This window comes from Rousettus aegyptiacus, unplaced genomic scaffold (assembly GCF_014176215.1).
Source record: "Rousettus aegyptiacus isolate mRouAeg1 unplaced genomic scaffold, mRouAeg1.p scaffold_m13_p_11, whole genome shotgun sequence".
NCBI lineage: Eukaryota > Metazoa > Chordata > Mammalia > Chiroptera > Pteropodidae > Rousettus > Rousettus aegyptiacus.
The window spans coordinates 50,504,193-50,528,707 of record NW_023416286.1 but is presented as its reverse complement, the minus strand read 5'-3'; the positions used below and the strand labels follow the sequence as shown (position 1 = coordinate 50,528,707).

The following is a 24,515-nucleotide window of genomic DNA, read 5'->3' as shown; positions in this document are numbered from 1 at the left end:
AGCTATTGTCATGGAAGCAATAGCACTAAATTGAAGAGAGTGTTTCATCAGAATGTTTTCTTCTATCAAGATCTTTTTATTTTAAGGCATATGATTTTGGATCAATAGATATGTTGATATAAGTCTGTGTGATTTTTTTGAAATGTAATAGTACATTAGTGGCTGAGGTTCCTTTTAACTCCTTGTGAAATTTAATTAATTACCTTCTAACCTTTATTTCTTTACCCGCTCTTTACCCAACTTTATTTCCACTGACATCTTTTATCTCTATTATCACTTAATCTTTGCTACATGTGATTTTTTGTTCTTTTAAGAGCTGTATTAATTACTTACTGAAGAAAACAGTCTATTATCATTTTTCACAGACAAGTAATTTATTAACCCCTTTTAGCAGTTTTTTAAAAAAGAAGCGAAAATAGGGAGAGAAAGAAAAAATGGGTAAGAAACTAATTGTAATTAATCTTAAAGGAACAAACCAATGCTTGTTAAAACATCAGATCTTTATAACATAAAATATACTCTTTTGCTTCAGAGTAAGCTATGTTTCATGATAAACGTAGACAATAATGCAACCAGTAATAATGCCAGGGTGCATTTACTGCACCACCACATGAGTCTGGGTCTGTGTTCAGATCAAATTAAACTGGGTGCTAGATGGCGACAGCCATGTACTTGAGAGATTGGCAATAACGGTTATTTTTCATGTAGCTCCCCATTTCCCAAACTTATACAGTGGTACTGATTTTTATAGTCTGTTTTAAAACTGTATGTGCCTGCAAATGAATTTACAAAAATGCGAGGGTTAATTTTTTTCTTCTAAATGGAATTTAGTAACTAAATCTGCTCACCATTTATTTATTTATTTATCTATTTATTTATTTATTTATTTATTTATGTTTTCATTTCAGTTATTAAAAAAGAAAGGAACTTCTACATTTCTACAAAGACTAGAAAGAGGAGGTCCACTGACGATTGCATCACAACTCAGGGTTAGTGTTGTTTTCAGATTTCAAAACTTAAATTTTAATTATACCAACTGTTGAGAGTTTACATAGAATTTTCTCCATTTTTGACCCCTGAGTACCTTCAGAAAAAGTAAACACACACACACATACACATACACACACAGAGTGAGTGAATGCATAATCAATTTTAAAAGTCATGGATTGAAGCTAAAGATTTTTATTTAAAAACTTCTTTATATTTTCAGTCAGTGTCTTCTTTAGAGAATCAGTTTGGTTTTACTTCTCTCCTTAGAAATCTCTAACGGATATTATTGGAAAACTTCAGAAGTGCTCTCCACACTTTATTCATTGCATCAAGCCCAATAACTCAAAGCTGCCAGATACTTTTGATAATTTTTATGTGTCTGCTCAGCTACAATATATCGGGGTGCTGGAAATGGTGAAGATCATCCGATACGGATACCCTGTTCGCCTTTCCTTCTCAGATTTCCTGTCAAGGTAAATTCTGTTCCTAAAACATTGCTTCCACTGTTCAGTGTAACATTCTGATGATACTGTAGCAATCTTCTGTTTTTTTTCTTTTCTCTAGCATTGCTTTTATTGTTTATATTTTTCTGTCTTATGCAAACACAATACTCTGGGAAACAATGAAATGCATTGACAAAGCTAATGAACAAGTTACTGAATTTTGATAACCTGGAAATCATTTTCACATTCTTTTAAATTGGTCGATTTTCTTAGATTTACACATTTATAAAATTGTTGCATATAATATTTGCATAAAAGTTATTATTTAAAAGAGGAACATATCTATCTGATTATTTTCTTCTTCTCGTCTACAAACAACAAAAATTTTTTTAACTTCGAGATTAACAAACTACTCATGGCCAAATTCATCCTACCACCTATTTTGTAAATGAATTTTTGTTGGAACTCAGCCAATGGTGAAAATAATGAGAATGTCTGTTTTTAGGGAATCAAAAAATAGAAGGAGGTAGACAAAAAGAAAATCAGGACCTATCTGTTAATTATATATTTAAAAAATGAAGTTTTAAAATAATATCGTTATAAAATAGTAATATTGGTGTTACAAGAATAAAATCTAGCATTTATGGTTAAAATAAAAATTAGCTATATAATTATAGTGTAAAAAAATCTTTTTTACAGACCATTCATTTAAGAAAAGAGATTTTGACTCTCTTACCAGAAGTTCATTTTGAGCCACTAGTGTGAATTTGCTAAACTAAAATAAAACAAACCAAAAATTTTAAATTAATAAGTTGGAAACGTTTAGTTCAGAGCAAGGGCATAAAATTTATGACTAAAATTTTTTTTTGACACATGTTTTTCCAAAAAAAGAAGTAGCTTTTCTTTATTGTGTATTTTGGTAAATTTCACAAAAACATAAAGAAGAAAATAAAAATTATGCATTTTCTTGAGCAGTCTGTTCTAGAAAGACTAATAGAATATCTTTAAAAGAGAAGATAAAATCAGCCACATGTCAAGGTAAATTATTTGAGGAATGAGTATGTTTAACCTGAAGAATATATATTTCAGAATGACATGATATTTGTGCTTTAAAACTTAAAAGATGTTTATGAACAAGGTAGTAGACACATTGTCTCCTATTTATAGGGAAGAACTGTAATGTATTTCCCATACATAGTAGTTTGGGCACTAAAAGTCACCCTTCCCACTCATTTTAAGTACAAGTGGTCTCTGGATTAATGAATTTAAAACCTGTCTTTATACAAGTTTAAAATAATAGATTCCCAAATACATCCCAGACCTTCTGAATGACAATCAATAGGGAGTGAGATACAAGGACCCCCTGGTTTGTCTTGTGGTTAGGATTTAAGGTGACATCTGCTCATCTCAGAGGGTGACAGGCCTTAATAAATTGTGATTTGGTCATTAGTAGTGACTCCCTTCCTAAGCATTGCCAAGAACAGTGGTTTTCTAACATTATTCCCTATCAGAATCACTGTAGGCTTGTTAAAATACAGATTCCAGTGCCGCGTTCCCAGAATTTCTAACTCAATAGGTCTAGGTGAGGCCAGTGAATTAGCATTTCTAATGAGTTCCCAGGTAGGTGATGTTAACATTGCTATATGGACAACCCTTGGAGAACCACTGGCCTTGAATACCTAGTCACTTGGGCACAATGTCTTTGTTTTGTTTTGTTTTATTTTGTTTTTTCCTAGCCAAGGGTTGAAAGTATGTGAATGCCTTGACGATCAAAGTAAATTTGTTGAGAAAGCAAAATTTTAGTCACTTATTGAATTGCTGAATTGAAATATGCAAATTTGTCGAGATTCCCAAGTGATCTGTATGCACTTGGAGTTTAAGAAGCACTGTTAATGGATTCTTATATTGAGTATGAAATAGAATTAATCTCACCCTATGAATGATTTTTTAAGTGCATTTTTAATGCATTTTCTTCCATCTTTAAATTTCCTTAGTGTCCCAGAATCATGGAATCAAAGAAGCTTTGTGTTAATGCTTAGTGTTTCACTAGTGTAATCTTTGGTAGCTGCATGAATCTTCCTGACCTCTACTCCAACAAGCAGCTATTTGAATTGCCTTATCCTTCAAGAAAAAGGTGGAGAACATGTGCGTGCGTGTGCATGCGTGTGTGTGTGTGTGAAATGTTATATATCATAATGATTAGAAAATTCTTATTACCTTTTTATTTTCTTCAAATCCAGTTTAACACATCTACTCTACCTTGACTTATCTCTACTAAAATAGTATATACAATTACTATTTTTTAAAATTAAGTATAGTTTTTCATGTGTATGCATATTTTGCTATACTATAACTTCTAGACAGTGGCCATCTCTTATTCAGTCACAGTCCTTGTGCATTATAGATGTTTAATCGATGTTTTTAGAATAAACCTCGCTTTGTAAATTAATGATTATTCAATTTGAAGTAATGTTTCTGCATAACAGAGACCAGAGCCATACTTCATTTCTTTAAAAGAGTAGTGGAGATGGTGAATGATACTTTTTGGTAAATGTTTGCATTCCTTTCATCAGCCTCTTATTTAAAAAGAAATGTAATTTCTACTTATTGTCCTTATTTGCAATGACGTAGCAATAGAAATGAAATTGTTAATTTATTTCAATAGAAATTTGTCATTAACTCTCTTAAATTAAGGATACCAGTCTGGAATATTATCACAAAAATGCTGATCCATAGAGAAATCATCACTTTCTCTATTGCTTGAATAAAACACAGTCCACGTACTATCATGTCAAGAAATAACAATTTAATATTTATTCAGAAAGCTCATCAGAACTTTGAAATCCACCCCCAGGCAATTAAGCATTATATAAACAAAGCCTAGAGGTGCAATTTAATACAAATTTTTGGTTGCCAAGATAGCAGATAACAGAATGTATTGTTCCAATGTAAAATATTTATTTTCTATTCATAGCACCTTGTCTTAACTGTTAGAGAATAAAGTCCTGTCAAAACAAATGACTTTGTTTAGTGTACGAAAAAAATAATGTGGTTACAAAAAATCTGGACAGATAAGAAAAAGATATTTAGTTTTGAAGCAAGCACTTTCTTATTTGTACAGCATTTATTTTTTTGTGGAATCCAACATAATGATAAATGTGGATAATGGATATGGCCATGGAATCTGTAAGCGGACGTGATGATATTGCAAATTTGCTCCCTGGTATCCTGGCTTTAATAACCGTTCATCATTCTGAGCCTTCCTAATTGAAACTAGAGATTTGTGTTAGTTGAGAGGATCCTGTTTTGAGTAAGTGTAGAAGTATGCTTGTTGAATTTTTCCTAATAATATCGATAGTTTCCAAGAGGGATGATAAAGATTTAAGGTTCTGTCTCTCGTGGCAAGAGACTTAAACAAATTTGGATAATAAAAAACGAGGGAAGGAGCAGCAAAACTAGATTATTATTTAAAAAATCATGATAACATAATAGGATTACCTATTGCTATGGACTGAATTGTGCCCCCACATTTATATGTTGAAACCCTAACTCCCAATGTGACTGTATCAGGAGATGGCACCTATAAGGAGGCAATTAATGTTAAACGAGGTCATAAAAATGGGGTCTTGATCCAACAGGTTTAATGTCGTTATAAGAAGAGACTCTATAGAATGCATTTTCTTTCTCTCTTATATAAGAATGTAGTGAGAAGGCAGCTGTTTGCAAGCTAGACAGAGAGCCCCCAATAGAGACTAAATAACTAGCACCTTGACCTTGGACTTACTAGCCTCTAGAACTATGAGAAAGGAAATTCTGTTATTTAAGCTCCCCAGGCTATGGTGTTTTGCTGGCTAAGATAACTGTGTTTGTAGGTATGTGGTTATATGGTGTTAAGAGATAGCAAAGCTGGACAAGTTATGCTGTAACTTGTACTTTATTTATGCTGATACTCATATGCTAATGGAAGAAAATATAGTTTACCCGTATATGTCATGTGGTTTCAGAAACTCTGTGCTTTGTTCATGCATGCAATTGTATCATCCTTTCTACCTTTTTCTCCATTTACTCTATGACATTTACTTGATATTCAAGATTCACTCACGCATCCTCTTCTTTGGAAAATCTTTCATAGAATCTTCAATTGGTTTGTGTACTCTCTAAGCTTCAAAAAGGCCTTACGAAACACACATATGTTCGTTAGATCACACTGGAAGTATCTATTTATGTGCCAATCTCAACCACTAGCCCAAAGGCCACTCTGGCCTGCTACCTACTTTTGAATGACTGGAGAGCTAAAAATGTTTTTTGTTTTTTGTTTTTTTACATTTTTAAATTGTCACATTTTAAGCGATTATACACATGCCTACAGGATATCCTCAATTTTGCCTCTTGATATACAATGCCTAAAATATTTATGCTCTGGTCCTTTACAGAAAAGTAGCTATCTCTGCACTAGACCATAGGCCCCTTGGATGAGGGACATCCCTTATTATTAAATGTCTAGCCTCTAGCAGAATATCAGTCACCTGTGATGCTTCTGAATCCATACTCTGTGAAATAAACAGAAACAATCTAATATACTCTTCCTTCTCAATAACTTCCTTTAATGTTGGTTAGATGCTTAAGTTTGTAGGATTTTTCTGATGGCATTATAAAGACAGCTCTCATCAATATATTCTGTGGAACAAGAAATCCCAAGTCAGTGACTTGCAACAGCAAAGATTTACTTTTCTCTTATATTACATTTGTCTGTGGTTTAGAAGTAGCACACATAAGCTGAAATCAGCTGTGCTGGGTCTCCTTTTCATGATAGGCCCAGGGTGAAGGGATAACCCAGATCTAGAACATGACCTTTCTATGATAGAAGGAAAAGAGAAATGGATGAATGGCTTTTACGACTTCTGCTGAGCTGTGGCCTCCGGCACCTCCTTATATCCATATATTAAGGCAGTTACTTGGCCAAGAACAATATCAATAAGGTGGAGAATTGTCCTAATCATGGGAGGTACTACAAAACACCTAACAAAGAGTGGGAATGTGTACACTTCTGGCTCTGTTATCTGTTGTTGTGAATCTGACCACCCAAAAACTTAGTGGCATACAATGACAATCTATTATTTCTCCCTGTTCTCTGAGTTAATTAGTTGGTCATTCTTGCTGGAGGTCTTTCTAACAGTCACAGCCATATAACAGAAGAGATTGGTTAGCTGAAGGCTCAATGGACTGAATATACAAAATGGCTTCTTCACGCATGTGTCTGGTGCTTCAATACCCCACCCCCACACCCCACTCCAGCCATATAGCCTCTCTCTCCAGCAGAATAGTCTGGACTTCTTACCTGGTGGCTTATGGTTCCAAAGGGCCATAAAGGAAACCTAAAGGCTGGATCCAGGACTAGTACAGCATCACTGGCCCTGTATATTATTGGTCAAAATGGTTGCAAGCCAGCCTGGATCTTTTCAATGGTAAAGAAGCAATTGACAGTGGCCAACTTTGAAACAAGCTACCATATCTTCTTAAAGGGAGAACATGAAAGTAATTGGGAACAATAAAAAAAAAAATTCATACCTATACATAGGAATTGCTATTATTTTCATGACTTCAGTTAGTGTATATGAGTTTGATGTGTTGAATATTATGATACTATCATGTATGCTTGTGACATTATAATTAATAGAGCTTTTCAATTATGATCTGTGCCAGATTTTAGTCATATGTATCTCTACTTAGGGTGCTAACCCTGTAAAGTTTCTGCCTTTTCCATATTTAAGAAAGAACTCATTTGGAATACAACTCTGGATCTTGGGTGGCAAGCTTCTCAGGGTCATGCCCATCATTCATCTACAAGCTTGTTTATGGTTGGCAGCAGAGAGTAGGACAACATCACTACGGGGAGAGCCTGACCCTTTAATGAGGTGACCTTATTTAGAAAAGACAGAAAGACTTGTCCAGTAAAAGCACCACAAGGATTGCTATTATGTTTGGCATGATGAGGGAGCACGATCTGTGTTTTGAGATTGTTGCTGGATGAGATCCCTGTTAGAAATAGTCTGAATCATTTAGCTTGTTTAAATGACACAGTTGTTGCTGAAAGGTCAAGCTGTGAAAGAACACAGCCATGATTAAATTGGGTGTGGGGAGAGGAATGAAAGAAGACACACTTCAGTTTATTGGATTAAACTAATGGGCAGAGGTTGCCCAATGAAGCAGAATCATCAGTTACAGATATGGGTTGGAATCTTCTAAAAGTTTTCCTTGTTACATGAAAGTGATGCCAGCTGCTGTCAAAACAGCTTTAATAGAAATGTGAATTAATAAGTTCAGGAGCTACTAAATATTCTAAAAGCTTTAATTGGCAAAGGAGAAATTTTCTTCAGGGTAATTTTGCCAAATCTAACTGTATTCTTGCTGCTAAAAAACTTTGTGCAAGATTGGCTGATTGTCTAAGGTTTTAATGACGTTTGGGAGGAAAAAAAAGCCTTCTTACTTTTCAGTGGAATATAAAATAGGAGAGAGAGGTATAAATAATAGATTCCAGAGGACATTTCAACTTAAACATAATTAAGTATATTTTAAAAAGAACTTTTTTACACTGATCAGTGGATCATATATCAAAAATCTCCCCATCATCTACCTTGAGGATCTGCAAACTTTTTCTATTAAGGGCTAAGTAGCAATTATTGTAGGCTTGCAGGCCATAAAGTCTCTGATGCAACTACTCAACTCTCCTTTGCAGCAGAAAGCAGCCATAGACAGTATATAAAAGAATGTGTGAGCCAGTATTTCAATATACTTTATTGACATAAATAAATAGAAGGTGGGTAGTTTTAATTCAAGGGCAGCTAATTTTTTATCTAGTCTCATTCACCCCCTTTATGATCGTGTCAGAAAAACAAATTCCATAGGAAAAAGAATGCAGAATGAAAGATGACTGCGATGTGTTTTGCTTTTATATTTCGTAATCTGGTTTAAATCCTAATTTTTACTCTAATAAGCTGCATGATCTCCCATGACAGCATCCGTCCATTCATTCATTCAGCATTCATTTCTTTATTATTTATTCATTAATTCTTACATTATACAAATCTGTTACTGAATCAAAATGTCATTATGACTTGAGAATTCATTGTTAGCAGCAGGAGCATCACGAGCGTTATCATCATTGGCTATTATGGTGAACCCACCGTGAGTCAAACTCTAAATCTGCCCTTTATACTAATTATTCTATTCATCATAATCTTCATAGGTAACTACTCTCATTGCACAAATATTAGTTATTGTGTAATTAATAATTGCTAGGGCTTCGATTTAAATTTGCCTTAAATAACATGTATCAGTGCTGACCAGGCACTAGGCACTGCATTAAACTCATCATGAGTATTATTTCATTTAATCCTGATAACACTCCCATGATTTGTATTTTTAGTGGCATTCCTGTGTTATAGTTGGGAAATTAAGGTCCCAATGAGTTAGATACTGTTCCAAAGTCTCGCACCTTGTCCCTGAGGACGTTTTAACCCCTCCACGATGCAATATTTGTATTGATATTGGTCCCATTCCAGAGTAGTTGTTTTTTTTGTTTTGTTTTGTTTTGTTTTTTAACTTTTTTGATTATGATGTACTATTTCTTTATGCTTGATTGTCATGGACATCCACAGGCCATAGGACAGGAAGAGCACCATGACATCAGTGGGAAAAATATATTCCTGGAGATTTCTAAAATTCAGTGGTGGGTCCTTCATTTTGTATTATCTTTTCTCTGTTTCCTTAAACAAAAACAAAAACAAACAAATAAACAAACAAAACAGTCCAGTTAATTTTGGACTACAGATTGTTCCCATACTCAAGGGCCATCTTGCAAATTTTTACCTTGGTGACAGTGCAGCTGGGTGATGGAATGTGGGTGGATCAGTCATGACCTTTGAAAAATTAACTTGAAGGTGTTAGAAAAGTGAGCCTTGAAAATGGAGAACTATACATCGTCATTTAAAATAATGTACAAAATGAAAACAAAAAGGCATTAATAATTTTATAACCACCTTGGAAACAATACCCAAAACTGACCAGTCTAAATGATTTGAAATGAATGTATAATTCCAACTGAGTCAGCATTCAACATGAAACAAATGAAATCAGGGTGATTATTGCTATTATAGGAAGACAGACAAAAAGCTGTTTTCATGAATTTAATATTATGTCAGTTGCATTGTATTTTTAATACAATTTTGAAAGTAAATGAAAAATTCAATACCAAAATCTAAAACTTTGTTGTTTAATATTTGATTTATCTGGGCTTCCTCATTTCCCTCCAGTGATGTATCTTAATGTTTTTAATTATTTAAGTTATGCCAGGTAAAACATAATCACAAAGTGACCTTGTTTTCAGGACCAAATTAGTTTTAAATAATTACCTTTAAGTTGCTTGTTTCATTATTTATAAATGATTTACTTCTGTTTATAAAACAATAATGTTATTTAATGTGACTATTAGTATGTGATAGTTTTCATTATACCTGAGTAATCTTGATAATTCATGAATCTACGATGAACCTCAGGTCAGCATTGGGATCTTTGAGAGGACCTAATTAATATCATCTTATTCCTCATCTAATTTTTGACCAAAGTGGGAAGACAAAAGGATAAGGCAAGGAATGATCAAAATGTCACCTTTCTTGCACATAAAGTCTAGATTAAAGGATACTGCTTGCTGAAGGAGGCAGAAGTGCCTGCTAATAAAACCCAAGAAGTAGGCAGACTTACCCCCAGTTATAGACAACTTGGACTCAGGTGGATCTCCCCATGAAGAAGGCTGTTCAGATAAGGCTGGGAGCCCAGAGAACCCAAGAAAAAGAGTTTCTTTGCAAGTAGTTTGCTCACAAGCAGAGGAAAATGCTCTGTGTTTTTATTTTTTTCTCACCAAAATTAACCAAGAGATTAGTCACTCATTTCACCTTCCCTTATGAAGTGGCTCAGAGTGTTACCCTACCACCACATCTAAGGCAACAACAGAAAATAAGAGGAAGTTTCCTTGGTTAACGCTCTGCAGTGTTTTGTATTCTAGAACCATTGGACCTATCCAGTAAGCCTGTACACAGCTAGGGATGTGATCATACACCTGAGGGTATAGTCTTTCAGAACATTCCTTCTCTCATCCTCATGAACACCCGCTGTTCCTCTGCGTTTCTCTCTGCCCACTAATAAGCAACACATATTTTGTACCCAAAGATTCTGAAGTGCACCAACAATTAATTACTTTAATTGGTCTCAAGGCCACTCTGTATACAAGGCTGTAAATGCATTCTATTTCCCACCCCAATCCCTGTCCTCGGACACACTGTCTAACAGAGACCATCAGTTATTCTGTAAATAGAACAAATGATAATATTAAAATAAAACAAAAGAACAACTCACTGAATTCTCAATGTGAAGATAATGAAACTTGACACTGAGTTAACACATCATGTGAGGCCTGAACTAGCCACGTCCACTCAGATGACTACTATAGAATGAATGTTTGTGTCCCCCAAAATTCATACGTTAAAGCCCTAATCTCCAATGTGACTGTGTTAGGAAATAGAGCCCTTTAAAAGACACTAACTTTATATACACTAAACTTAAGACTATCTCTCTAGTCTCTAGAGAAGTTTATTATAGGCAGAACTATTTTATAATCTAATATTTAATGTTGCTGAAGACGTACAGTATATTGACCAAACCAGGACATGTTTTATAATGAAATTAGGCACCAGAAATAATGTTGACAGGAAATTAAGTATAAACTGGGACTGTTCCTGGCAAACCAGGACATCGGTACCCTCAGCTATCTCTATCTTGCACGTGTCTTCTTGTGCGTTTCATACCATTTCTACCAGGATTCTTTAATCTCCGTCATTCCTAATAGACTCAAAGCTCTATTATGAAGGAACTTCTACTGTATGCACCTAATAGGCAGCCAACAAATATTTATTGACTGAACTAAGACATGAGTGAATAATGTTTTAGTTTTCTGTATAGTTTTATAGTTGAGCTCTAAATTTTGTGTCCAAGATACAGCATTCATTGATATCCTATACAAGATGCATTAGTGGGACAAACTAGTAGATGTTATTATCTAATCAGCTTAAGTTTTGGGGTTTTATTATGCCTCAATATTTTAGGCAGCTATTTGGACTGCAGTGAGAGAGAATGATCCCAGTACTGCCTTTGTCACAGTGTAAAATATTTTTACTCCCTCAAAAGCACTGAGTCATTCTCTGAAATTTCTAGCTATATGATAACAATGCAATAATACATAGATTAATACTCCATATTGATTAAAAATTTGCATCATTTTATATTTCTTTCTTTGTTCTTCAAAATGCTTTAACTAAAAGCACCTTCTGTGATATAGCAAAGGTGGAAGGAAATTTTGCAGTAGAAATACTTTTAGCAATAAAAACATCAAATCACAATAGACACTATATTGATAATCTGTGTTTAGAGGAGAAGCTATTTTAAGTAAGGGTGATTTACAGTTAGAACTGACCCACTTTATAGTATTTTCACAGTATACTCAATTGAATCTTCTTCTACAATTGCATAATTGTAAAACTTTATCGTTTAACTTGAGAAGTTACTCTTGTCTCACTCAACTTACCAAGTAAATATTTGTATTATATGAAGTGAAGCTGTCTGTATTTAGCAGAATTCAATTTTAGAATAAAAGTAATTTGTTTTATTGTTAATAAATCCATAGTTTTCTTAAAAAAAATTCTTAATTCTAAAAATATGGCAATGTATTTTAAAACTTTAAATTAATATTCTTACAAACCTCTCTCCATTTATGACTAAAAAATTCCCAACAAATTTCTGTACTGGATCTCAACTACCTTTCCACAGCTGTCAAAAATGGAATAACTTATATTAGGAAGAAATTTTGATTATATTTAAAACAAAGAGATTTGCAGAAAGGTAAATCTTAGAGTGGTCTGAAAATTTTCAATGCACATGGTGAGGGACTCAAGAGGAAAATACTTTAATAGGAGTGACTCGAGAAATCTCAACAACTGACAGATGGTTAGAGATAGGGGCAATCTGACATTTTTCTAGCTCTGATCATCATAACACTAAAAATCAGAGTCCCATTCAAGAACTAGAATACCAAATATGGCATTCATCAAAATCATGTCCTTCTTTTTCTGAAGAAACTTCCGTTAGGTCTCTGAAAAGCTAAGAAATGGAAGTAATTATTTATACATTAGATATAGTAAAGCAATGATTATTTAACAAGATAATAAAACAAGGAAGTTAATAGCTACACATTTTCCATTAGTGATGACCTACACATCATTTTAACGTTGACTTTTATAGAATTATCAGGAAGAGAAGTTTTAAAAAGAGTCGTCATATAGGCTATTAAAAAATCTCGTTCTGTCCCAGTGGAAGGTATATTGGAGCAGGTATAGATACAGCATAATTCATTTTCTATGCCCAGTATACTCATTGTGAAGACCAACATGGGTGCCATAATCATCACCCCACACTTGAACTAAACAGTTCAGTACTATTTATTTAGGTGCTTTTATATGCTGACTTCTAATTCTTAATTGTGTTTTGATCATTACACCAACCAAAGAATATACCTTCTGATAATAGAACATGCATTCCCCCCAATGCCTGGCCCAGTACCCTTATTTATGGCATTTGATGGAAAGTCTCATCTCACAGAAGCTTCTGTGTTCCAGTCATGTTTCTTCTTTTACAGGCTCAGTAGCTTCACAATACAGGTTAGACCCCCTTAGTAAATATTCTCATGGTGTATGTTCACAGAGTACAGTTAATTTCTATGTGGCATGCTATAATGTACCTTGAAATGTAATATTTCTTTTCCTATTCTAGCTCTTTATTATTGGAATAGAAAAGATCTTTATTGGAATCAAACTGTGCCATAATATCTTCTCACGATTTTATCTAGATGCAACCTTAGTGATGTGTACCAATCTTCTTTTTCAGAATATGCACCCAGCACCTAACACAGGGCCTGGTAAAAGGTTGGTGCCCAATAATTATGCTGTTGTTCTTAGGAAATAACAAATAAAAACTCAAATTATTACTGCCCATTTTCCAGGGAATGCTCTTCTCCTTATGCTTCTGCTAATGTTCATAAAATCTGTGTCATTAAACACACACACCACGCACACATGTATTCTTCAGGCTGAATTCTTTAAATCGATGTCTCTCAAATGTGGCAGCTCAGTAGACTCACTAAGTTTTTTGTTTGTTTGTTTGTTTTTTTAATTATAAGTGGTTGAGTAGGGCACTGAGCAATAGGTAAGGTTGCCAGATAAGATACAAGATATCTAGTTAAATTTAAATTTTTGATAAACAATAAATGTTAAGGATTGACAAAAATGCTTACCTCTCAACAATGCCATAGCATTTTTTGAATCGCAGTTGTAAACATTCTCCTCTCTTTTCTTTACTCTTTCCTTATTTTCTTTACTCTCATCTTCTTTTCCTTTCTTTCCTCAGAAATTTCTGGATTATCTACTATGTACAAGGAATTATTAGCTATCCAAGCTAATCAAGTGCTTTTGCAATTCTTTTAGACTTGGGTATTCAAATATATTATTTTTATACAATATCTTTCCATTTTATAATTTCTTATTACATTAATGATTGCTAAATGTTAAAAGTATCGAATAGAAGAATGGAACATCTTTGTATCATACTATGGAGAGCAAATGTCTCGATCTATACTCAAAAATACCAAGAAAAAAGTTAAATTATTTCATTTAGTGTACATTTTAATCTCTGCCCCATTTTGCAGAGATGAAGGGTATCTACTTAAGCTTGGAAAAGATATATAGAAATATATATTTTAAGATACAACATATTTTCATATACTTTTATGAACTGATAACCTTAGACATATATAGAAATGTAGTCATTTAGGATGTAAATTGACCATTAGGACACTGACTAAACTATGTATTATGATCATACTTTATAGAAAAGCCTGCAAACACATTGACCAAATAATAGATTTTTTTCTACCCTTCAGTATAACCTACTGAGAATAATCCTTATCCATTAAAGATATATGTAACCGTAACATCAAAAATGTAATACATCATCTAAAAATTATATAATTGTATTAAAAAGTGTTACCCCAATAAATCTAATTTAAAAAATGCAACACATCAAATACAAACTACTGATACCTAACAGTTTTTGCTGTTGACCAGACACTGTCAAAACATGCATTATGTACTCTTATATTCTAGCAGTTGTGTGTGCTACATGTGATTTCCATTAAAATCTTAAATTCACTTCATCTGACTCCATCTTCCTAGCTTTTTTCCACCAAGAGAAGATACTTCTCTGGTGTTTACTTAACATGCAAACTAAACATCAGAAGGAGCGAGAATTTTGGTTTCTATTATAGGCATGTGGGACAGATTTTTTGTTAAGTTTCTCTGAATTCTTTTTGTGAATGTAAATTCTAAAGTCTTTTAACAGTTTTAATAAAATATAATTGGCATGCAATAAACTGCACCTGTTTTTCAGTTTTTAAAAATGACAAATTTTAACATAAACCTACATCCCAGAAAGAATTCTACAAATCAAAATGGTGACCATATCCACCATCCCAAAAAGATACCTCATATCCTTTTGTAGTCTCCCCTTCTTACCTATCCCTACTTCATTCTCAAACAAGCATTGATATGCTTTTGTTTACTATAAGTTAGCTGCATTTTCTAAAATCTTTTACAAATGGAATTATAGAGTAGACTCTTTTCTGACTTCTTTCACTTAGCATAGTAATTTTGACATCGTCTATACAATTGTGTGTATCAGTAGTTTGAGTATTATTCCTTTTATATGTTTATTCAACCTATTGACTGATATTTGAGTTGTTCTCAGTTTTTGGTTATTACAAGTAATGCCACTATGAACACTATGTACACGTCTTTGTGTGGACATGTCTTCATTTGAGGGTGAAGAGATATAAATGTAGGAGTGGAATGCCTAAGGCTTATGATTAAAGTATGTTCAATTTAAAAAAAAAAAAAAAACAACCAAACTGTTTTCTGAAATGATTGTACCCATTTGTATACCCTCCAACAGGGTATAGAAGTTCCAGTTGCACCATCTCTAACACTTACTTGATTAGACTTTTTCATTTCCTACATTCTAATGGATGTGTGCTAGTACCTAATTGTGATTTTATTTTGTGTTTCTCTAATGCTTAATGATATTGAGCATATTTCCATGGGCTTATTTGCTATTCATATGTCTTTGTTGGTGGATTTTTTGTTGAAATATCTTGTCTAATTTTTCATTGGATAGAATGTGTTTTAGAGCTCTTTAGAGATTCTGAAGACACATGTATTAGTTATTTGGTTGGCAAACATTTTCTCCAAAACTATGTCCTGTCTTCTGTATTGTAGAAAAGACTCTATAGAATTGGTGTTAATTTTTCTTTAAATGTTTGGTAGGATTTGCTAGGGACACCATTTGGGTATGGAGATTTCTTAATCTGGGCAGCTTTTAGGTATAAATTCTATTCCTTTAACAATTCTAGGGATATTCATGTTGCTTATTTCATCTTGATTTTATTTTAGTAATTTTGTGATTTTTGAAGAATTACTCTGTTTCATCTAAGTTGACAAATTTATCAATGTAGAGTTGCTTGTAGCATCCCATTATTATCTTTTTAATATCTGTATGGTCTTTGATTATATCCTCTCTTTTGTTTCTGATACCGATAATTATGTCTTCTGTCTTTTTTCTTTTCTTATCAGTCTTGCTAAACTTTTTTTTTTTAATTAGGATATTACCAAGATTCAATGTGGTCTACAATTATAATTGACACATAAATTGATACATAAGTGATATCTATAATTATAATTAGTACATAAAACAATGGTGCATCTTTGACACATAGTAAAATAGGCTTCATAGGTTCCTGTAGTTGTTCCTTTTCACAGAGGTGTCTTGCTAGACTTTCATCAATTCTGTTCATTTATTCAGAGAAAAAAACAGGTTTTGATTTTGATTACTGCTATTGTTTTTTTTTAATTTATGGAGATTGAAATTTTTACAATGTTGAATTTTTCTGCCAAGAACATAGTGTATATGTCAGTTTGCTCAGGTGTACATATTTACATTTCGGGAACTTAAAAAAACTTCCCCTTACAGGTGTTGAACATTTGTTATTAATTTATGTCTAAATATTTTAAGTTCTACTATTATAAATGGAGTCTGGATTAATGGATTATTCAAATCAATTTCATTGATTTCAGCTCTTATCTTTATTATTTCTTTCCTTCTTATTGATTTAGGTTCATTTAGCTCTTCTTCCAATCCTAAGGTGGAAGTTTAGATTAGAGTTATGAAATCTTTCTTCTTTTTGGATGGAAACATTTAGTGTAAATTTCCTATTATTTGATTAAGCAGCACCATCAATCTAATGGAACATTTTTTTCAGTGTCTCCTAGCCTAGAATCCAGGTAGCTCTAAACCCAGAAGTCGGTATTGGTGTAAACAGAAACTGTTCTAGAAGAAGTCTTCTACGACAGGCTCAAGGGGCAGGACATGAAACAAATCTCAAAGCATGTGGAAGTACACTTTTTAAAATTTTCTCCATTCTCTCCTGTCTCATCCCAAGCAGTCCTGTGGCAGAAGGCCCACAGGCATCAACTACTCTGAGGGAGGGGTCCTTTCCTCCCTAATCAGAACAGTAGTGGTCCAAAGAGGGTGGGGTAAATGTTTACGGATCTTTTCACTTTAATATCCAACCTTAGAAGCTTGCCCTCGATGCAGTGCAGTCATGGAAGTCCACAGTGTAAAAAGGGAATAAAGCCCCAGACTTCAGGCTGGAGGACAGGGAAGGGAATAAGACACTTCTAGTGAGATTGGGAAGGAGGAAGAAGAGCTCTGGAAAGTGACACAATAAACCTATTTATAAAGCCATGACTCACCTCCATGCTGTGCGTGTGTGGACCTTTTACTTATTTCACTTTTTTTTTCTTGTTTAATTTTTATAGACTATTCTTTAGAGCACATTTAAGTTCACAGCAAAATTGGTTGAAAGTTAAAGAGAGTTCCCATATCCTGCCTGCCCCCACACATGCACAGCCTTCCCCATCGTCAATGTTCCCTATCACGGTGGCACATTTTTCACCACCGATGAACCTTCATTGACAGTTCATCATCACCTGAAGTCTGTAGTTTACTTTAAGAGTCACTCTTGATGGTGTACATTCTCACTTTTATTTTTACTTTGTTAAAAATATTTTAAAGGTATTTTTATGAGGTGAGGTATTTTACATTGATATATTTTTCTTTTAATATTTTAAAGAAGAAATTGGCTGTCATTCCTAGTTTGGTTGTTCTGTTCACAGTTTTTGTTTCTGTGTGCCTTTAGCATTTTCTTTTTTTTTTTCCAATGTTTTTGAGTAATTTGTTTATCTTTAGTTTTGTGTGTGTGTGTGTGTGTGTGCACGCATGTTTTATGCTAAGCATTCATCGAGCTTCTTGGATCTATGAGTTTCTTAGATCTATGAGTTTATCAAATTTGGAAAAATTTTGACCATAACTTCAAATATATTTGCTATCTTCCTTCTACCTTTTCTCATTTAGGAACTACAATTATATACATATTAGGTACTGTCAGTTGTCCTACAAATAATTGATGCTCATCACTGATCAGTGCACATCTTTTTCATCTTTTTCAGTCTTTTTTTCTTTGTTTCATTTTGGATAGTTTCTATTGCTATTGAGGTTCACTGATCTTTTCTTCTGAAATATCTGACCTACACTTAATCCAATCCAATGTATCTTTTTCTAGTTTATGTAGTTTTCTTCTCTAGAAGTTCAATGGAGATCTTTTAAAAATTCTTCATGTTTTTAACATATTTTTCTCTTTTAGTAGCAATCTATTAATCTTACTATTTTCTATTTCTGGGTCAATATTGATTGATTAATATTTCTCTTTATTTTAGATTGTATTGTTACACTTTGTATGTCTGGTAACTTTATGATAGATATTATAAATTTTACTTTTTCAAGTGGTACATATTTGTGTGTTCTTATGAATATTCTTGAATTTGGTCTAGGAAACAATTTCTTTGGAAACAGTTTTTTATTTCGAGGTTTGCTTTTAAGCTTTGTTAGGTAGAATCAGAGCAGTATGTAGTATAAAGCTATTTATTTCATACTACTGATGCAAAACGATTGAGTACTCTATCCAGTGTCCTGTGAATTTTGGAAGTTTTCATTCTGGATGTTGAGAACAGCCCTGCTTCCTTCTTGTCTTGGCTCTAGGGTTGATTTCCTCTCATCCATTTGGGTGCTTCCTTTTAGGGACTTACATAATTTATCTACATGCATGTCCTGTTCAGTGTTCTGTTGGGAACTCAAGGGGAAAACTCTGAAAATCTCTGCAATCTTCTCTCAGTGCAGCTCTCTCTTCGCTGATTCTCTGATCTACGAACTCAAACTGCCTAGGCATACCTCATCTCCCAGTGCCGTCACTCAACTCAGGGACACCCTCACGTTTTACTCAGGACCCCTTTTTGGACCACAGCTTAGTACCACCATCCCCTCACCCATGAAGTAACATTGGCAGCCTTAGGTCTTAACTCATTTATTTCCTGCCTCTTAGAGATCACTGACCTTCATTGTCTGGTGTCCATTGCTTTACAGGCATATTTTTTTCAGTTTTAAGTTGTTTGTGGATGGAGGGTAAAACCAGTGGTTATTCTTTCATCTTGATTGGAAGCAGAAATCTATGAACTTACTTACTTTTTATATTGGTTTCCTACTAGATGGGTACTTTATCTATTAAATTGTTCCTGTGAGCATCTATAATTTTTTATCACAACAAAGAACTTTCTAAAATGATGGCATTATATGAAAGCTTGTATTTTTTAAGATAATTTTTTTAAAATTACACTTTTCTGTTTGATTATTCAGATTATGTATACCAACTTTTTCTAAACAGACTTGTATCCCTATAAAAATTAACATAGAGCAGCTGGTATTTTATAAAATGATGATGCTAGACAAGAGATTGGGATAGGAAGTGGAGGCGAATACTATATTTGTTTGAATGTGCATGAGATTTTAATTAAGCTAAAATTAAGCATGTTAGAAATTGTCCAGGAAGCTGATGACTTTCATTCTTATTCTTAGGGAATTAATGGGTTTGAAGCTTCTATGACCAAAATGGTCAGAAATGCAATTTATGCACCAGGTTCTGAACAGACTTATGAAATTTCTGTCCTCTGCCCTGCACACAAACACACAAAAATGCTTTGGCTCAAGAAAAATGTGCCACTTGCTTTGACCACAGTAGAATTTTTAGAGTTAGCAAGAAATGTACCATTCTCTTATTGATGATTTTCCAGTGTTTTAACCCAGGGAAACCCTGAGACATTTAAAAAAAAATCTTGAAGTATTTCAAAATTTAATAAGTAAAGAGAATAGGAAGAAATACTTTTAAAAAATTATCTTTCACTTAAATTTCTCATATGTTACCTTAGAAATCTTTACAAAAACCATTACCTGAAAATATTACTATAGCCTCTTACCTTTATCAGTGTAGGAATGAGGCTCAGAAATGGAGATTTAAGCAAATACATTTGATCATTACTATGTACTGTTACCATTCTATTTCAGTAGTCAAGGAATATGTACATACGCGCATACACACACGCATATATGAATGCATATATAACTATATTATGTAACATTATATTAGCATTTCTAGCAGTAGTCTGTTTCAAAGAAACAAACAAAAAACCTGATTAAGACAGGCCTTGAAAGATACGGGCTATATATGTAAGTCTTGTACATTCTCTTCTCAGGATTCCTGAGATGATATTGCAGCTCTTGTTTTGTGTGAATTTTAATCAGTTTTTTAAATAATAAATAATAAATTCCAAAATTAACAAACATAATTCAGTTCAGATACCAAACCCTAAGTTTTGATTCAACCATCTTCACACATTTTTTCAAAAGTAGATGTCCAAAAAAAGTTTCATTCCTGTTGAAATAGTGTGATCTAGTTTCAGGACCAGACAGTTCCTTTGGAAATTGTACTTCATTCTTCATCATTTGCTAACTGACTTAATGACAGTGATATTCTGAACAACAGATTCGTGTTACTGAGTAACTCAATTCAATATCTGAAATAGGCATAAACTTGCTGTATTAATAAAATAACTGGCATTAGCTGCCAACCTCCATAAAATTTTTAGCCATTTCCAAGGAGGATTGCCTTCTGTTTAGTAGGAAGAGGAAACACTGAAATAACAAATAAGCTCCAACAAATAAATTGACCTGCCTTGGTTTCTTGTCCGTATTTGAAGAAAGGAGGTCACAATGACCCCAGTGAACATTTGGTTAAGGAGCAAATTGCTTTAGGAATGGGATAATTTTACTTAAACCATATAACTTAAAGAGATCTCTTATTTAGGCTTCAACAACAAATGAACATCTGTTCTTTTTAGTGTAACTAAACAAGCTGTTCTTGTACCTGATAAAATACAGATTATGGCTCAACCAGTAAATTCTGCAAAGCGTGGATGAAAGCACATCGGTCTGAAAGTACACACTGATTGTGCTCTGCATCCTCCTGGGTGTGTGTAATGAGATCAGAAAACAGCAGGATTGGTTCCTTTGGTTGCAATCATGATTTCAGCTGAGTCACGTTTTCAGTCTCCCAAAAGGGCACAGTTTTAAATGTCTCCTATGGTAGATGGCTCTGGAGTGTTATGCATGCACGGATGGGGTTTCTGTGTAGAAAAATATCCTTGGGCTGTATTAAAAGCAAGTACAAACCTGGCTAAAATAAATGTTTCGCACTGCAAAGGCTGCTCAGGAAATGAAACCTTGTAAATATTTCATGCTAGGACATTTCAATTTAGTGTTTCACTTATATCCATTTATTGAGTAAATAGAATGCTGTTACATAGCACAATTAAAATGAAATGGCGGAACTGGCTTTAAGTAAGAGAACTTGAGAGGATTGTCATGTAAATTCTTAGCAGATGCTCTGAATTCATTTTTTATCTGCAAAGTGGTACTGGCTAATCCCAGGAGTTGAGGTATAATTTAATGTTCTTTTTTATTATTCAACTCTCATGTTGCCTGGGAGGAGAGGCCCCCTGGCTTAGTTACATAAAGTATATGAATGAATGGATGGCATAAGATTAAGGCTGCATCTTCAGGGGATCTGCCATGATCTTGCCTTGGGCTTTGGAAGGAGATGTTTTCAAGGAAGTGGCTGTGGTAGAAGTAGACAAATGTATATTGTGGTCCTTCACACCCATCACCTTTAGTATGCTGGCGATTCACACATTTGACTAGTTAAAATTCACACAAAATAAGAGCTGCAGTATCTTCCTGGGAATTTTCTTCTTTTTAAGCTTTTTTCTCTTCCCCTGGCTCTCTTTCACATCAATGCAAAAGTTAGACATTTAGTCTCAACTGTAGATGCTCTCTTTGAGATTCTTAAGGGTTAATGGCTATGATGGCATTAAAATAATAACATAATGTTGTTATTAAAATAATAGCAACAAAAGCAATGACTATCATAATGAGGGGAAGATAGAGAGAGACAGAGACAGAGAGAATAATCTTGATTTAGAAGACTTGAAATTTAGGGAAATAGCATGGAGTCTTGCTCTTTACATTTCCTCATTCCGTATGATGGTTATCTTTATTCTTTTAAGCACAAAAATAAAAGGGAAGGTATCTGATATCTGTTTTTATCTCATCCCCCATGTTAATTCAGTGGAAGCCATGTTAGACTTGAAATTCTACAGCCTGGATTAAGATCCTAGCTCTGCTATAAACTAACTCTTTGAAGTTATCACATCATATAACTGCTTTAAATGTCATTCTGGGGTTGTTGTGAGAAATCAGTGATGATACGGAGTAACCTATCATCATACCTGGAATTTATAGGCACTTGATAAATCTTCCTTGGTTTTCCTCCCTTCCTTTTTTCTTTTCTCCCCTCCTTGTTCCCTCTTTCTCTCTCTCCCTTATATCTTCCCTGGTCCATTTTCAACTCTAGAGCATTGCATGTAGAAGTTAGGGACATTCCTAACCATGCCAGCTACCCAGCCCCCCAAAGAACAGGTTGTGAGGTGATGTCAAAGGGACGGCTTTTCTGCACTGCTCTCCCTGCCCTTCCCAAGGATTCCACTCCTAGTGGGCTCCTAACCAGGAAGAATATGGAGATGGGAAGTGCCACTGTGTCTTCAAATGGCATACCCAAAGTTCTAAAGATGACAGCAGCCTATACACCATACTTCGGAAAGAGAAATCAGTTTTGACCAGTGGTGTAAGAAATAGGCCTGAAATTGTCTAATAAAAATGTATAGATTTCTTTTTCACATAGTAGAGTTGGATGTAGATCCTGCTGAGCACTGATGAGTTTAATGTTGATCCCAATAAATGTAAAAATAAACTCAAGACTAAATTTCAGGCCTGAACAATCCAGAAAGCCCAAAAGTCATTGCAAAATACAGTTTATGTCTTTTTCCTGTCCTTCCTATAAACATACAGGAAGAGGTAGGTCATGGGTACTAAAGAGGGGAGAGGGGAACGTGCAAAGAAATGTGGAAAGTTTGAAAGTGATTTGACTGGTCTGACACACAGGACCTATTGGAAACTGGTAGAAGACATGATAGGATGGGTGGATACACATGATAAAAGCTCCATGTGGTACACTGAGCAGTGTGGGTTTCATTCTATAGTTGGGACGTGGAAAGGTTGTACGGCAGTAGAGACAACCCACTCAGAATAGACAGTTCAGAGGGTGAAAGCCTGGACAAAACCTGAAATGATAGGTGGGATTTTTAAACCCTAAGAGTCATGGGAAGAGGAGAAAGAATGTGCACACTTAGAAAACATGGAAGATTTTGGTGTGAACTAGACAATTTTTGACAGCTCTATCTCTTTGCTTTCACATCTTTCTCTTTAAATGGAAAGGTATTTCTTTTTCATTGAAAAGCACTTCTGCAAGTCCTGTCTCTTTGTGTCTCATTTTCCTTTCATATATTCCCCTCCCTTCCACATTGGAATAAGTTTTATTTCTCTCTCAAGCCCATTTGTGCCCTTTTTTTCTTCATACTTCTCACTATTTTCATGATATATGTCAGTCCTGTTGCTAGGCAGCTGTTACGCTCAACCCACCACTCAGCATTCTGAATGCTGGAAATTAGCCCCAAACAGCTAGAAAATCACCCTTCTGCACCTGCGCTGTGTTTACTATGAGAGTATGAATATGAGGAGTAAAATGAACAACTCAGGCAAGTTCATAGAACCAGTGAAATGTGTCCCTATTCAAACATAGCCAGACGGCTACATTTGTGGCACACAAGTCAGGTAGAGAAACCACTCAGTGCTCTGTGGGAAAAGAGGAAGGAAATGGTTATAGAAGAACCTGCATCCCTGTCCCATCAGAGCTGGAAATGAATGAACCAAATAATTTGTAGTAAAATGGAAATATACAATAATAAGCATGACTAGAATGCAGACTTTGTATATTTCTACAAATACTGCTTATAAGCTTTGTTCTTTCTTCCTTGCCACTGAAACACAAAACACCTCAAAAATGTTAGTTGATCGTTTCATCCTCATGCTATTGACCTTCACTTTTATTTATGTCTGGAACCACCAGAGCCCAGCACTCATGTTTCTCCTCCATCTGCTGATGTCTTGATGCCATAGGAATCTGGATTCTTCTGGGTCTCTGGCATTGCCCTTGATTGACCAGTCACAAAATCCAGCAGCCCCTTTTCTGTACTGACACACATTAACCTCTCTGCAACGTTTAGTGCTGCTTTCCTTTAGCTGCTCTGAAATTGTGCAGGCCCATTCCTTCCTTTGCCTTCTATTCCTTCCTCCTTGCTCTGCCCTCATGAGCTGTCTCTCTCTTTCGGTCCTCCAGTATAGAGCTCCTACGACATTTCGTTTATCTCTGTCTATGGATTATCCATTTCGTCCTCAGGGATGAAGAGGTTAATGCTTCTCCCCAAACATTATTGTGTTGTTCTCAACTAAGTAATAAAAATATGTCAA

The 24,515-nt window shown here is 34.4% G+C and overlaps 1 protein-coding gene across 6 annotated transcripts in view; it reads left to right on the top strand.

The window, feature by feature from the left end:
- The window catches only part of MYO16 (myosin XVI), a 499,709-nt gene that overhangs the window by 374,181 nt on the left and 101,013 nt on the right, over window positions 1–24,515 (top strand). For all 6 annotated transcript variants that reach the window (XM_016145252.2, XM_016145250.2, XM_016145255.2 and 3 more), the window contains 2 exons: window positions 909–989; window positions 1,258–1,463. In XM_016145252.2, coding sequence (XP_016000738.2) covers window positions 909–989; window positions 1,258–1,463 — 287 coding nt within the window. The remainder of the gene's footprint in view (window positions 1–908; window positions 990–1,257; window positions 1,464–24,515) is intronic.